The sequence below is a fragment of the Sinocyclocheilus anshuiensis genome, unplaced genomic scaffold, assembly GCF_001515605.1.
Source record: "Sinocyclocheilus anshuiensis isolate Anshui unplaced genomic scaffold, SAMN03320099.WGS_v1.1 scaffold1255, whole genome shotgun sequence".
NCBI classification, from domain to species: Eukaryota; Metazoa; Chordata; class Actinopteri; order Cypriniformes; family Cyprinidae; genus Sinocyclocheilus; species Sinocyclocheilus anshuiensis.
This window is the reverse complement of record NW_015540914.1, coordinates 3,031-19,024: the sequence shown is the minus strand read 5'-3', so window position 1 is coordinate 19,024 and position 15,994 is coordinate 3,031. Positions and strand designations below refer to the sequence as shown.

Below are 15,994 nucleotides of genomic sequence, written 5' to 3'. Positions count from 1 at the left end.
ATCCTTCAGAAATCATTCTAATATGCTGTTTTTGGTGCTAAAAAAAAATGTCTTATTATCAGTGTTAAAAACAGCTGCGCTTCTAAATATTTTTGTGGAAACAATGTTACCTTTTTCAGTGTTATTTGATTAATATAAAGTTTTATTTGAAATATAATTCTTTCATAACATTATAAATACCTTTACTGTCACTTTTGATCATCTTTGCTGAATGAAAGTATTCATTTCTTTTAAAAAATCCTATACTCATATGTATATGATGGTAGCCTATGAATGTGAATTTGCTATGAATTTACATCATAAAGGTCAAATCCAATTTAGCTTATTTAACAGCATGCACAGAAGAGTCCATAAGGTTAGATTTTGAGTTTCTTTCATGTTGTTACATTATAGATTTATCAAAATGCTTTTTTCATCTGTCAAGCCATTATCCCTATGTGGATGACAATGGAAGAACTTGAGAGTGGAAAACTTAATTCCCCACATCTTATTGGACATTTGCATAGTAAAATTGTACAGATTACATCTTATCAAACATGTTTCCAACTATGCCTAAATAGCAAACAAACAAGATTTTAATATAGGCAAATTCTGAACACTACATGAACATTCAATACTGATTATAACATATACACATGAAAACAAATCTCAGTGTATAAGTGACACGCATAAGCTTTATATTCATCATAAGCTTTAATATATAATAAATTTGCAAACTCTCTTGCCTCTTTTTTGCCTTGGTTGGTGTAATCTGAACAGTAGTAAACATGGTGCATTTCTCTCATTTTACCTAATTTGTGTTTTCAGCTTTGAACAAAGCCAGCTCTGATTTATCCACGCAAAGTCACTTTGCATACGAGATTGAGTCCCTGTTTCAAGACAATGTGTTTCTCACCAAACCTCATATCAGTGCAGGACTCTGCTTTGTCTGCTTCCCTCTCTGAAGAGCAACATCATGACCTTCTTCGGGCATGTTCGTTTTTTTTGTTGCTCTTGTGATTGTTGGTGTTTCTGGAAACATATTTAACCTCATTTTTACTATACAACAGCAAGTGAAGACCAGGACCATTCAGACTGTCGGTTTACTCCTAAACATCATCACCATCAGCAACATTATCTTGGTACTTGCCACCTTCGGAATGGTGGTGAGCGTCTTTCAGAATAACCAAATTTGGTGCATCAAGCCATATCCTTTAGCTATCCGGACTGAAATATATCTAATGATGACTTGTCTCTTCTACTGCATCAAAGTTGTAAATTACTCCTCCGAGTGCTTCCGAGCACTGAAGAGGAACATCTCCTCTGTGATCAACGCTGCAGTGCTGCTGAGCTGCGTGTTCTCCTCCTTGTTGTTCTCTCCTATCTTCTCACTCGACATTGCGGAGTCATTGGAAAAAAATTACAACGTGAACGATATCGCCAACTTGACCTGTCCAATGCCCTATACAGATGAACGCATACGCTGCTGCTATTCTTTGCCTCCTCTGCCCGATCCCTCTGATGATCATGCTGCCCACCTCTATCAGAATGGTCGTCCATCTATGCGCCCACACGCTGGCTCTCAAGAAGAACCAGACCCAGGTGCAGGGATCTGACTCGTACCTCCTGGTGTGCAAGATCACCATCTCCCTGGTGGGAGTTTATCTTTCCACTCTGTGTATTGTGGCTCTGTTTATCATTATAAGGTTAATTGGGCAATTTATCACCTACCACATCTTAGCCAGTACCTTTAGTTTTTACAGTGGTATGACTTCTCTCCGTCTGACAGCTTCAAACAGGCATCTGAAAGAGAAGCTCTGGAGTCTGTTCTGTTGTAGCAAGGCACAGGAACAAGCTAGCAAAAGCCAGACAGTTGTGACAGGAGATGTTTGATATGATAAAGACAGCTTACTTCAGGGGATTTGAATTATTAAAATCGAACACTTAATATTTTTGGTCACTTAAAAATAAAGTAAGTAATAGTAAGTAATAAAGTGAAAATAAAATTAAGATTTAGTCACTTTGGATAAAATCATCTGCTAAATGAATACATGTTTAGACTGTTACTAATTGATTGACTTTATACTACAGTTTTCTGATAGTCAGGAGAATAACCAACACAACTCATGGCAATTCATAACTATTTTACCATTTTGGTAATTTGTATGAATCTCACTCATATGTTTTCGTATGATATGATTATGTGGTTATGTTTAGGGATGGACCTTCATGCTTAATTATTTTTTTTTATGTTTTTGTTCAATTCACATTGTTCGATTTTATACAAAATCGCCAACATTTGCTTTCTCTTGAGATCAGGAATAACTAGAAACAAGTTAGTATTTGTTTAATATAATATTTAAATAAGTTGTTCTAGTCATATTGTGTAGACTGTAGAGTAATATGTCTTTTATGGGTTAATGAAATTGTTATTTTTGTCTTGGTGATCTAAATGTGGACAGACATGTAGTCATATATTTTACTGAACTGTCAAAAATATCAATACAATGTTTATGGATTAATCATATGAATTCTGTTCTTGAACAACTGAGAATGGCAAAAGACTATACAGAGATGTTTCACTCATATTACACATATTTCATTCATATACTGCAATTGCATATGAGCTTTGGCTTTACCAGCCTAAAATCTACGCTTTTTTTAATGCTATTTGAGCATAAGGAATAACATTTATGGGACAGTTCCCGTTAGATTTTTTGCTGATTTCAAATGTGTTATTTAAATGTGAGTCTGGCAAGCAGTTTCTGAGACTTTGGTATTTCACCATTGAAACATTTCACATTTCACCAAGGAAACACACAACATAATATATGAATGCACTGCAAATTGTACAAATGCATACGCTTAGGCATACTTTTATTATAACATTTTTATTTAGAATACAGTGATTTCACTACTGTAATATTTTCTAATCCAAGTTGAATGTAGTCTGCCATATTACTACACAGTAACTTGATGAAAGATGAAAGTTTAAACATAAAACTAGACTATTAGACCATGCAAACAGACTTAGTTAAACATTTTCTGTATCCTTAGCTTGAGAAACTCTGGTAAACCCTTGTTCTCAAAGGTTTGTGGCAATGTATCAACATTCATGATAACCTTGTGCGCTTCATCAAAGACTTCCACACCGATCTCCTTCTTAACTCTGTCTCTCCAGGCACTCAGAACAGGTCTGCCTTGAAACACATCTAGACCTGTACCGACCGGCTTTAAAACACACAAACAGAATTGGTAAATATGTCATGTTTCAGTCAAGCACTTGGTCTAGGAAAACAAATGTGCAGTTTGTACCTGCATCATCTCCACAATGGCTACAAGATCAGCCACAGATAATTGATCTCCAATTATAAATGGCCTGCTCTGCAGAAACTTGTCCTCAAAAGTCTTCAGAGACATATTGAGGTCCTCCACAGCAGCATCCATCTTCTCCTTGGGCACTGGGGCCCCTGTGACTGCAGGCAAGACCCCCTAGAATTGGGAAATGTTAGTTCCACCTCAGAAAATGCACGCATTAAAGAGAGTACGAAACAGCTTAAAGAAAGCTTGCATAATCACAGTATACTCAGTGCACACAAACACAAGTGATCTGTTTAATGTTTAAACAGCGACTCTTACCCTGAACCAGAAGACCTTTGACCCATGAGTTCTTATGTTCGTGTGCTGCCAGGAGAGAAACTCGTCGACTCGTGCACGCTTCTGCAGCTCAGCTGGATACCAGTGGTCAGGAGTGTGATGTTTTGCTGCCAAGTACTGCAGTATTGCTATACTAATGTATACAGTCTTACTTAGTCTTACAAATTCTAAATATGTGTCAAATGTAAATCAGGGTAACAACATACCTCTCTGTTAGAATAAAATCTCCATCTTTGAGAACAGGAACTTTCCTTATGATGCTGACCTTGCCAAATTCATCTCCATATTGTTCACCTTTAAGCACAGAGGAAAAAAAGATATAGGTCTGATGCCTAATGCAGAAAATACAAAACTTTTTCACTGAAACCAAACCACAACATAATAAAATATAAAAATTGTGCTTAAAGTAAAAAAAACAAACAAAAAAACAGGTTTAGACCCGATACGGTTAAAGTTGCAGGTTACCAAGATTACAGTGCACAATTCCATAAAACAGCTAATAAAAAAATCACCTGCAGATAAATCCACGGCTTTGAATTCAAAGGGAATTTTATTTATCTTGGCAAATAGGAAGACGGAGCGGCATGGCTGGGAATGCAAATCGAGATACAATTCCAGTGGCATTTTGGAGGCGAAGTGTCCAAGATGAGCTATTCGCCAAACCTGAAACCTCTCACACTCATATGCTCTGTATTTATGCTCCGCCCTCCAGGGGTCAGTAGTACAATGTTTTTGCGAAACCTAAAACTAGGTTACTATGTTGTGGCTGTCGGCTTCGTTGATCTAATTATGTGCTATTGATGTTACCCCCCCCCCCCCCCAAATGTAATGGTTAACTCGATGAAAGATTGCTGTAATATGCTAAAGTCCATTCAAATTCACCCCATCCGTGAATCTTCCTACCTCTTATGTGCAGTTTCTTTAGTTAATTCCTAATCACTAAAATATTAGTCATCAATTAATTTGCATTTACCATGTTTTAAGAGCATTATTATAGATACCTGAAAATTAGAATTAGACAGAATTTATAGGCAAAACCTGCTGTTTAGATTTATTTCCTGTTTTCAGTAATAGCCTTTCAATCATCTTTTTACACTGCAATGCATGCATTTTCTCCTATTATACTGTAGCCTAATTTCAGCAATGCAGATTCAAATGCATATGCAACACTTTTATGCTTATAGGCTTCTTATTTTAGAGGCATCTTTCCAGCATCAAAAACTGCTTTACAAAAAAAGAGAATTTGAAATGTTGGAATATCATAAAATTAAGATTTGTCTGTTTTAGGTCAGACTTTTTATTTTACTTTATATATATATTTATAAAACACTCCAGGTTTGAAATGCCATGTGCACTGATAATGACAGGTCAGAAAGTTTCATCATTTTTAATTGAAGAATTCTGCCACATGATGGCGCAAGAACACTTTTTACAAAAGGAAAATTTGATTCATAAGTCAGTACAGCAGCACCTTCTGTTCTGGAGCAAAGCAGTGAGTGAGTAGTATAGCCAATGAATTAAAGGTATAGTTCATCCAGAAATCGAAATGAATTTACTCACCCTCATGTCGTTACAAACTTGTGTGACTTTCTTCTTGGAGAGAAAGGTATAATGATCTTTTAGTTTATTTATATGGAAAGTTGTTAAGTTATAGCATCAAAGAAGCACAATTTCAAGTAAAGGGAACCAGGGGATTGTCATTATCAGATAAACATTAAATCACATAAATTACTCTGGACTGATAATCAAATCCAGGCTTCCTAAACTTCCTAAAAGCATTATGGAGATACATCAGAAGTTACTTTGTGTTGCACATCCTCTCCTTATTCGCCCTGCACTGCTTCTAAGCATTCAAGCTCAAAGGTCATTCAAGTGTGCTTTGGAGTTGACCTTCTCAGTTAGGTCAGGGTGTGAGTGCATAGTTTGGATTTTAAAAGGGTGGGTTCTTGTTGGTTTTGTTGGTTTCACAGTAAAAGTACAATAAAGAGATTCATACACCTTTTGATGCATAATAATATACTGACACACCTCTACACCATATTACACTGCATTGATTTATTCTTAGGGAAATCACAAACCTAAATCTCAAATACAATTACCATATTTAACTCTTATTTGCATTCTGTGTTTAATTGTTAGATAATTCACCAGAGCCTCATCAAACTCAAAAGAGAAGTAAACAAAGACTGCTTGTGGTTTGGAAGAACCAATAAAATGGTTCTGGTTAGGCCAGTGGGGTTTTCCTGCTGAGGCTCCCAGCAAGACTTCACTTAAAAGTCTGGTTTGAATTTAAAGAGGCATGTGATACCAGATTATAGCAGATACACAGATAAGAACCAAAAGTCTGGCTAAGATTGTTTCTCCATGTTCTCTACTATAAATGAAAGACGGTATTAACAGATTAACTTTTTTATTGCTCTGAGAGACATGCAATGCTTGTGCTAGATTTGGTGGTGTATTTTCTAACAAACCCCAAAGAAAACTTCAAATTTGATACACCTTTTTAAGGATTGGTATTTCTGTTTGTTATAATTCGTAATAGGAGAAAAGGAAAAGCAGATGACACAACACTGCTTTGAAATCTTTTGCTATCATTTTATACATTTGTGATCTAATGAGAATTAAAATTTGATTATAGTGCATTAACCTTAAAATGTTCTCATAGTCTAAATGTAAGTAAATAATAAAAATGTAAAAAAAAAAACCTTCCATCCCATCATCCCTGTGGTTTTACATTACCTTGTGGTCAGATTTTGATCAGGCGAGGTAATGGGATGCAAGTTGTGACTATCTGGGCTTCCTGTTTTCCTCTCCAACTCATTTGGGGAAATTCTCCACCATGAGCTCATCCCCATCTATGCAGGTGAACTTTCCTAGGGTTAACCAACTGTATACACCTATGACCTTTGCACGTAAAATAACCATATCATGTATCTATGTGCGTGTATAGGATGAACTGCATTATTCATGTGGGCATATGAGTAAGTGAATATGTTTTCCAGCTTTCTTTAACAAAGATGACAATGTTTTGCTTATATAAGCACCGTAGGTTGACGCAGTGACAAAGCTATGAGCCCTTAGTCCAAGAGGCTTACCAGGGGAGGGAAAAACAACATCGATTTGAAAGATTGACTGAAAATGTTCTTCATATTTGTGATTATTGTATTGCAACCTCTTGATCATCGCTAACACATTATTTGTGGTATGTTAGTCATTACAGACACTGACAAAAACCATATGTAGAATGTGCAAAGATCTGTGGTCTTTTCAACACTTCTGTAAACAGAATTCAAAAAGCCTGCATGGGTTTCTTTTTTGAGACAATAAGAGATTACATTGGCTTGTTGTCATGTAAATTAAAATGAGATCTTAATTATTTTTTTGTGGTTAGTAGTCATGCATGGTGTGATTTCACAGTATACTTCAATGGTGCATTGAATGTAAAATTATGTTACAAAAAATGATGAACGCAAGCAAAGTTGCTTGAAGAGTAGGTTTGTCTCCATTATCATTTGAAAGGGGTTTCTCTCTAGTGTTCAGGGAGCAGAGTGGCGTTTGAACCATTTTTTCCATTGAAAAAAAAGAGACAAATATAAGGAATCTAATTGATAAATCTTTTTGTAATTTGCTTATTTACTAAAAACCATCTGAATGAACCGATACACTAGAATGAATCTGACTTTACAAGTATGAGAGGCTGTATCCAAAATCAAATACTTCTTTAGGCTTACTATTTAGTAGGTCACCTGCATATGTGGATGAGCTCATAGTGGAGAATTTCCCCAAATGAGTTGGAGAGAAAAACAGGAAGCCTAGAAATTAACAACTTGCATCCCATTACCTCAGCTGATCAAAATCTGACCACAAGTTAATGTAAAACCAAATGGATTACGGAATGAAAGTTTTTAACAATGTATAGGCTATGAAAAGAGTAATATGTCCGAATTCACAGTATTCATAAAACAGTAGCCTAGGTGAAAAGTCCCGGATGACCTACTATTTGGGGCAAGATTCTGAAGTGTGCATCTGATGGACACTGACTTTACTCTGCCATGAGGCCACGGGAGAACATTTGTGAATGGCAGTAAAGAGATGCTGGTTAAATGATAATGGCAGCATGACGAATATAGCACGTCCGGATTACATTCATGCTACACACACATTTATACTATATAAACTCTACATTTTTAACTGTCACTAATTATTCATTCAAAAGAGACAGCTACCTTCTCAAAAAGTATACAATTTTGGATGCAGCCAGAGAACCATTTAAAGGGATAGTTCACCTTCAGTTGCTGATCCCCAATGACTTGCATAGTGTTTTTTCTTCTGCATACTTTAAGTCAGTGGGGACCAGCAACTGAAGATAAAACTATCCCTTTAAGAATAAACTTTCCAAAAGCTATATCTATGGACTGTTTAGGAAGAACTGACTCATTAAAATGACAGTAGGGGACAAAACTATAGCTTACAAGTATCTGTCTCCGCTCGCTCTGCAATAAAGTAATAAATGTGATTTCAAAAAATTTTGAGCCTTAAGAACGCCACACGCGGAATCTTAGCTAGCCTACCCTTACGAAAAAGAAGTTTATTCAAGTGTTCCCTATTTTACCCAGCACTGGGTTGTATTCAACCCAGCATTTTTGAGAGTGTAGTCACTATAAAAGTGAGACAAAACCGACGTCTCACAATATCAGCGATGGTGTTGCACACTACAATCATAAAAATAGCGGGCGACTTTGGAGAGATGAGTGGATGCCCGAAATAAAAAAACACCCTACCTTATGTTTGTATTTGTGAAAAAACACTTTACAGAGTATATATGCTAACCAGGTATTAATCTGCAGTTTCATTTTTATCCTATTCTGACAGTTTGATTTGACAGACACTGACCCCTCACCTCTGTAGCCTTTATTAAATCATACTCACAATCGTGCTATTATTCTGTCATGATTACCTGAAACTATTCAGCACTCTTGCTAGTGATATTTAGGGTTTACTGACTATTTTAACACTAAGTAATTTAAATATTTGATGTAGCCTAAATCTAAATTTAAATATTAGTACATAAATCTTTATAAATCTACATCTATAGCTTAATATAGCCTAAGGTTTTATCTAAAATGTCAAAAAGGAATAGAACATGCAAATTAGGTAATTAATAAGGCCAGGTGGAAATTAAATTTGGAAGCTGTCCAAATCTCACAAAATTAGGTCGTTTTTCTACACTCTAGACTAGGCTGTATTTTATAATGAGTGTCCCATAGAGCGCAGTTGATTCGCTCACAGAGGCAAAAGAGTTAAAAGTCACATGGTGAGACTAGGCAATATTGTCACTCCGGCCCATAAAAAAAACGTGTATTGGAGGAAAGAGAACAAAGAAATCACTGCATATAAATAAGCGCAGTATCCGCAGCAGCAGTCGTCCACAGGCATCGCGCGAGCTTGCGCCGCAACCTTCTCAGGCACTTCCACTTACAGCGGCGGAGCTCGAAGATACAGGAGGAGGATGCGGGTCTCCGGGCTTCTGTCAGGCGCTTTCGCTCTGCATGTGCTCCTGACCGTGAGATGCACGCCTTTGCATGAGGGACGAGGACTCGTGAAGCACAAAGAGCCTCCCGTGAGTTTATTAATGCACACATTTGATGCATTGTTTCATTCTAGCTCTGGAAATCCGGTACGCTGCTGCTTAGTAAGTGGTTATTTTAAATTTAGCTGCTCTAGCGTTGTAACTTGCTACAACATTTTGAGTTTGTTTAAAGTTTTACTTTTAAATGTTTAATAAAATACATTTTATTTTACTTGCATGCTGCATGGCAAAAGCATGAACAAAGCAAAATTTGGTAAGTTTTGGCTTGTTACAATTATTGTTATAATTAAAAATCGTGAAACAGCGTCTGCAGCCTCTACATTTACAAGCCAGAACCTGTCAATTTCATCTGGGTTTGTTCACTTTTTTATGATTTAGATTAAGTAAATGATGCTTATGAGAGCAGTTAATTTGATCTCATTTAACTGTTTAACTGCCATTAAATGCTCTTGATAAAAGTTTTTTTTTTTTTCAATTTAAAATATACTCACAGGCTTAGTTTTCTTTATGGTTTTCTGTTTATGCCCTTTATTGGAAGTGTTTGTTTGATTGTTAAAATGGCCTAATCTACCTGTCATCACATTTCTAAAACTGAAGAATGGATTTTAGTGTTGTGTTTATTATGACTCAGGTGTAAAACTTAAACATAATGTTGTCAGTTTGTTCTCTCAGCGATGACAAAAGAGTGAGGGATTGTGCAGGCATGGGCAAGTTTGTCTTTTCTGTGCCATCTGGAGGGACACACACTCCCTCACTCTCACACATGCGCGGATGCATAGCCTATTGTAGAGATAATTTAGGGAATGTGATAGTCTTCTCACAGAAACCGTGCTGTCCTTTGTCCTGTTACGATTATTTCGGCCCCTTGCTCCCAGGCACGTCATCTGCTAAAAGAGAATAGAATATGATCTCACAGTGTTTTTGACCCAGTCACTGGGAGCAGAAAACACTGCAGAGGAGGAGGCTCTAGGACACTCATTTATACAGTTTAGTTGAGGTTAATATATGCAGCTTAAATATTTACACCACTTGAGGCAAGTCATTTTCAATTAACTTTAGTTAAGGTTGAATGCCTGAACACAAGAAGCATAAGAAACACATAAAAGTTGTCATATCCACAGGTTAAGCATTATTTGCTAGTTTATAAGTGGAGCCACAATTTACTGGTAAAAAACATCAAAATGAAAAAAATGGGGAAATAAAGACTATTGTTAATAATACACTCCTGTAGTGGGACTGTGCTGTCTAAGAGCAGTTTTATTGGGTCTATAGGTGCTTATGTAATATTGTTTTCATCTTTTTTGCAAAAAAATTTGTCAGCTGTAATTTGGTGTAAGGTTTATAATATTGAGTTTAAATAAAACTTCAGTAAGAAAAACACAAGTAGGCTATATATTATCAAATTAAGCAAATGTAAGTGCTTAAGATACAGAAACATAACGGATGTTTATCTGTTTAGTAATCATGAGATGTTCTTTTTGAAGTCATTGCACTTATCACACCTTAACTTAAGTCTTCATGGGAAATTGTATACTTCTGTCATTTTTCCATATGTGTTCACATCATGCCTATAAATAAAGTAAAGTTTTGTCTTATATGGTATGGTGGAAGGTGTGGTTGTAGCCTATAGACTTATTTTTCTTTCTTTTTTCTCTCCTTTTTTTATTTATTTTGAGGAAAAGAGGGGGATGTCTTTAATGACTTTCGCTAGGTACCCTAACCCTAATGTATGCCAAAAAACCCCACATCAGATTAATCCACACAGAATAGCATAGTGGAAGCCAAACTTACAATATTACACTAACTAACTGCTAGAGGGACAAAACTTACATATTGTAGCTTTAAAATTGGAAGTTTACGACCTCTGAAGTATGAGTGAATTCACCTGCACCCCAAACAGCATTTCCATCACAAACATCATTGTGTTTTATAGCCTAGTAGTTTAAGGTTATTGGGTCAGGGGATTCACTCACCTAAACTGACTGGAAAATGCCCCTGCTATGATTTTGACAGGGTCATTCAAGCAAAGCATGATCAGTTTCACGGTTTCCTGGATGTGTCAGAGCAGGAATATGTGTATGTGGGAGCAGGAAAAGATAGGTTTATGTGAATAAGCCAGGTGCCAAAATCCTTCAAGCACTGATCCAAACTTGAAACATTTACTACTGCTGGTAGATAGAGGACGTGAGCAGCTGGGGATAAAGTTTAACATGAGCACTGGTGCATGCACTGTATCTGGGAGCTTATCACTGAAAGCTTACATGAAAGTCTCCTTTAGTCCTGCGCTGGACCACTCATCACTCCCAAGTCAGCTGCAGATTCTAGGGGATTTACCTGTGAATATTTGTTCAAATCCTCTAAAGCTTCATTTATCTTGTCATGAAGTGTTGTGATATGTTGGTGTAAGGATTAGCTTTTCTTTTTTCTCTCCCTGTCTGATGTCTGTAAACCAGATTGGACAGTGACCCAGATCTTTGATCCTGCACTCCATCCAAAATCTGTTTGTTTTTTTAGGGTCGAAAGACTCATTTAGCACTTTTGATAGTCACCAAACTGAAGAAAAAAGAATGATTGTTTCCAAACAGGTGTTCAGTACAAGTTTAACTCAATTAACAGCATTTGTGACAAAGGTGATTACCTGAAAAAAAAATTCAACTTGTTCCTGCTTTCTTTATAAAAAGCATAAATCAAGGTTACAGTGAGGGACTTAAAATTTATTTAAAAGCAGAAATGTAAGCTTAACATTTTATAGTTACATAATTTTTTCTTTTAAAACCTGCATTACTTGCACAGTAGATTTCTCTTAATTTTACGGTTATTTTACACCGTTATGTTTGTCATGAACTAAATTTGAAAAACGAGTTATACATATACATAGTAAAGGTTAGTCAGTGATTTTTTTGAATGAATACACACATGTAGATTAGAACTTGTGACTACACTATTAAAACAGTGGCTGCATTCAAATATGCATACTTCCCTACTATATAGTATGTGAAAAACAGAATGTGAAAAGAATAGTATGTTCACTTCCATTGTAAGTGCTTCACTGTAACCCAGATTTTTGCTTTTTTAAAGAAAGGGAAATGTAGAAATACATTTTTTTGTCATCAACATTATGCCACAATTGCTGCCTATTGAGCGTAACTTGTACTGAACCCAGAATATTCCCTGAAGTAAAAATAAAAATGTTTTGATAGCTCAACAGAACATTTACATGTTTTGAAAAATCAGTCTGCAAATTGATTTATTTACAGTTGAGTTGTATCTGTATTGGCATATGGGATAGGTGAAAGTGTTACACAAAGTTAAGCTTTAAATCACTGTTTTGCTACTGAAAGTGGCTTGTTGAGTTTGTTAAAAGCAATGACAAAAATCCTAAAAAAAATCATCCATTATGCAAAACGAGCACCTGACATTTTTTGCAACATAATGGTCGCATATTCACACAATATCGCTCTTTCTTGTCAATCTTGCTAAACAAAGGCCACTGTTTTGGAACAGTTCAGATATCATTAGCCTGAGCTCAGTGAATCTGGATATCTGTGTTTTTACTGTAGGACAGAGTTCTGGAGAATAGCACATAGGGGCAAACATGGCTCTCAGATGCACTCTTATCAGGAGTGGGAGCTGAAAGCATGCGTTAACACAAGAGACATGGGAGCTCTAGGCCAGGACAGGCAGTTTTGTATGAGTGAGGCTCAAGCACAGGCCTACACTGGCAAATTTAACCATATATGAAAGGAGACAGCAGCATTTATAACTTTGCTCTGTCTGGGGGGCTTATCTGAAACATAAATTATGTCAAACTACAGGCAAAACGCTGACTCAAAATATTTCCAGCATTAAAAAAATGAATCAGAAAGCATTGTTGGCTAGCTTTCAAACTCACTGAGACAAGTTTTTCTCTCCCTGTCTGTGAACCTATGAATTTTGATCCCACTCTAAAAAGATATTTTCAGTAGCTTTAGGGTCAGATGGTTCATTTAAACAGTGCTGATAACAGTGGACAGCTACATTCTCACACTTATTTCAAAATTCACTCTGATCTTTGCAGAAAAAAGTAGCAGAAAAAAAACATAGTATTCCTTTCCACATCATGCCACTACCTGTGTGTATTTAAAATGAAATTGTGTTGCTTTAATCTCCTCAGACATTTAATGAAATAAACTGCTTAAACTTTGGGGATTATGTTTTGGCAGAACATCAAGATACCTTGGGCAATGCTTTCTCTATAAATTATTACACACACACACACACACACACACACACACACACACACACAGACCAAATGTGTCCTAACTTGCCCTGCATTTTTGAGAAGTGGGTCAAACACATATACGTTTGAACTGGAGTTCTTGAAACTTGCATTGTATGAACAATGCAGAAAGCACCTCATCTTTGTGTGTGCCAGACGTGGAATGTGTGTGTTATTACAGGGTAATGGCAGATCTTGCCCACTCATAGGTCAGAAGTCACAATGCAGTTGGATGTTATGATGACATAAACAACTGAGAAAAGAAATTTAATCAAGCATCTGATTTGAATTTCATTTTTAACATTTTGTATCCAGATTGGTCATGAGATTAGATGATTAGAGATTACATACTTAGCTGTACAGTGTAAGTATTGATGTTCCATGAGCTGTACGAGCATGTTTTTCATTTCTGTATTAAAATTGTTTGTATGGCATAAAATAATAAAATATCAGGTTGATACAACTGTCCTGATATTATAATAAAGAAAGAAATATTGAAATTCCTGAAAAAAACTTAGTTTGGCAAAATCTTTTATTTTTAGTTATAAATATTAAAATAATTTAATATTTTATCAATATTTTAAGAACCTGCTTTGATTGTTTAATTGCTTATTTTAAAATACTTAATCCTATTTAAAACACTAAATCAAAGTAATGTGGTGCACCAACAAGCAGAATCATGCAGGGGGAAAAAAAAACATAAAACAGGAAATGATGCTTTCTAGGTCAATATGTATCTTAAAATATCAGAGTTCAGGTGAAGGGAGACTAAAATGTCATGTGGTGCAACTCCCTAAAAACATAATAATTTGTGAATTAATGATTTATCATATTTGTAAAAACACCTTTACCTTGAAGATGTGTGTGTATATATACGTATATATATGTGTGTGTGTGTGTGTAAACTTGATTTGTTAATAATGATTAAGATGTGTTCATGTATTCAAAATACTTTTTTTTGAAAGCTGAAACATCCTGAAGTTTAAAGCATCTATAAATGCCCAGGATTCTGCCTGAAAACGCCACAGTGCTGCCCACGGCACTTGTCTCAGTTTTTAACGCCCATATTAATGAACAGCCATTTCCTCCAAAGAATGTTTAGGGACACTAAGCAGTCCATCCGCTATCATATCCCACAGTAAGTAAACAGCATCAACCAGGAAAGAACATGATTTTGCTTTTGTATCAGATTAGTGTGGTTTGGCTTGTTTGTTTTTATTTAATGTTCATTTACATGCAAGATGTTTATTATCATAAACTGTGGCCTTGCCAAATGGGTTCAGTATGTTTTTTTAAACTAATGTCAGTTTATCATATTTGAGACAAATATACTTTAGTTAAATAAATATGTCAAGAGCATTTTCTGGCAATATACTTTAAACTACTGTTCAAATTTTAGGGGTTGTTTAGGATTGTTTTTGAACAATGCTCACCAAGGCTGCATTTATTTGAAAAAAAAAAAAAAAGTAAAAACAATAATATTGTGAAATACTATTACAATTTAAAACAACTGTTTTCTAATTTAATGTATTTTAAACTGTTATTTATTCCTGTGATGGCAAAGTTGAATTTTCAGCATCATTACTCCAGTCTTCAGTGTCACATGATCCTTGAGAAATCATTCTAATATACTGGTTTGCTACTCAAGAAACATTTCTTCTTAGAAATCTTTCAGTGTTCCCATGGGGGGATGAAAAGTGCCACAAAATTGTTCAAAATGTATTTCTCCAATACACAACTTTTAATGGAGAAACATGCTTTTTGTCTGCATAATGGTGTAGTGATGATAACTAGCTAACCAGTATTAGCATGGGTAATTTCCTTCAGCAAATTTGTATAGTGATTGTTGCCATTCAGTTCATTACTTCTTTCCATCGCAGGGTTTATCGCAGATTCCTCATTCCCTCTCTGAAAAGAGGAGAGACAGGGCCCCCCACCCTCAGGACACCTTCAAACCTCAAGCATGGCCAAAAGATGAGCCACAGCTCAACACCCAGCTCAGGAACAGCCCCGGGGGTGCAGGTCCACTGCGCTGTGGCGTCCCAGACTACCCTGACCAGAGAGAGGTGCATCTCAGCAGGCACCCCCGACAGAAACGCTTTGTGATTTTTGGAGGACGCTGGCTAAAAACTGACCTCACTTACAAGTAAGGTGTACAAGGAAATCAAGATTATTCATTATAATTCTAAGTAATATATACACCATTTTTTCTAGTGAGCCTACACTCTTAAAAATAAAGGTGCTTCACGATGCCATAGAAGAACCTTTTTGTCTAAATGGTTCCATAAAGAACCTTTAACATCTGAAGAACCTTTCTGTTTCACAAAAGGTTCTTTGTGGCGAAATAAGGTTCTTCAGATTACAAAAAGGTAAGAAAGAGATGGTTCTTTAAAGAACCTTTGACTGAATGGTTCTTTGTGGAACCAAAAATGGTTCTTCTATGGCATCGCTTAAAGAACCCTTTGAAGCACCTTTATTTTTAAGAGTATACTGCATTTTAAATTATGGGA

At 36.0% G+C, this 15,994-nt stretch overlaps 2 protein-coding genes and 1 pseudogene across 2 annotated transcripts; 2 read left to right on the top strand and 1 right to left on the bottom strand.

Moving 5' to 3' along the window:
• Nucleotides 1-971: 971 nt before the first annotated feature.
• LOC107689276 (uncharacterized) lies at nt 972-1,872 on the top strand (annotated as a pseudogene).
• Nucleotides 1,873-2,883: 1,011 nt separating this feature from the next.
• On the bottom strand, nt 2,884-4,332 carry LOC107689282 (glutathione S-transferase theta-1-like). Its single transcript, XM_016487228.1, has 5 exons — nt 4,149-4,332; nt 3,843-3,930; nt 3,619-3,769; nt 3,295-3,471; nt 2,884-3,210 (listed from the first exon to the last, which is right to left on the bottom strand). Exons 1-5 carry the CDS (start codon nt 4,258-4,260, stop codon nt 3,010-3,012), a joined length of 729 nt encoding a protein of 242 aa, XP_016342714.1. The 5' UTR covers nt 4,261-4,332; the 3' UTR covers nt 2,884-3,009.
• Nucleotides 4,333-9,072: 4,740 nt separating this feature from the next.
• LOC107689275 (stromelysin-3) lies at nt 9,073-15,634 on the top strand. Its single transcript, XM_016487223.1, has 2 exons — nt 9,073-9,256; nt 15,365-15,634. The coding sequence occupies exons 1-2, from the start codon at nt 9,146-9,148 to the stop codon at nt 15,632-15,634; spliced, it is 381 nt and encodes a 126-aa protein (XP_016342709.1). The 5' UTR covers nt 9,073-9,145.
• Nucleotides 15,635-15,994: the final 360 nt, after the last annotated feature.

Coding starts and splice junctions, on each gene's coding strand:
- LOC107689282 (XM_016487228.1), bottom strand. CDS start 4,260: ATGCCACTGGAATTGTATCTCGATTTGCATTCCCAGCCATGCCGCTCC. Junction 3,931..4,148: donor AGCCGTGGATTTATCTGCAG/GTGATTTTTTTA, acceptor CTGTGCTTAAAG/GTGAACAATATGGAGATGAA. Junction 3,770..3,842: donor GATTTTATTCTAACAGAGAG/GTATGTTGTTAC, acceptor TGTATACATTAG/TATAGCAATACTGCAGTACT.
- LOC107689275 (XM_016487223.1), top strand. CDS start 9,146: ATGCGGGTCTCCGGGCTTCTGTCAGGCGCTTTCGCTCTGCATGTGCTC. Junction 9,257..15,364: donor TGAAGCACAAAGAGCCTCCC/GTGAGTTTATTA, acceptor TTTCCATCGCAG/GGTTTATCGCAGATTCCTCA.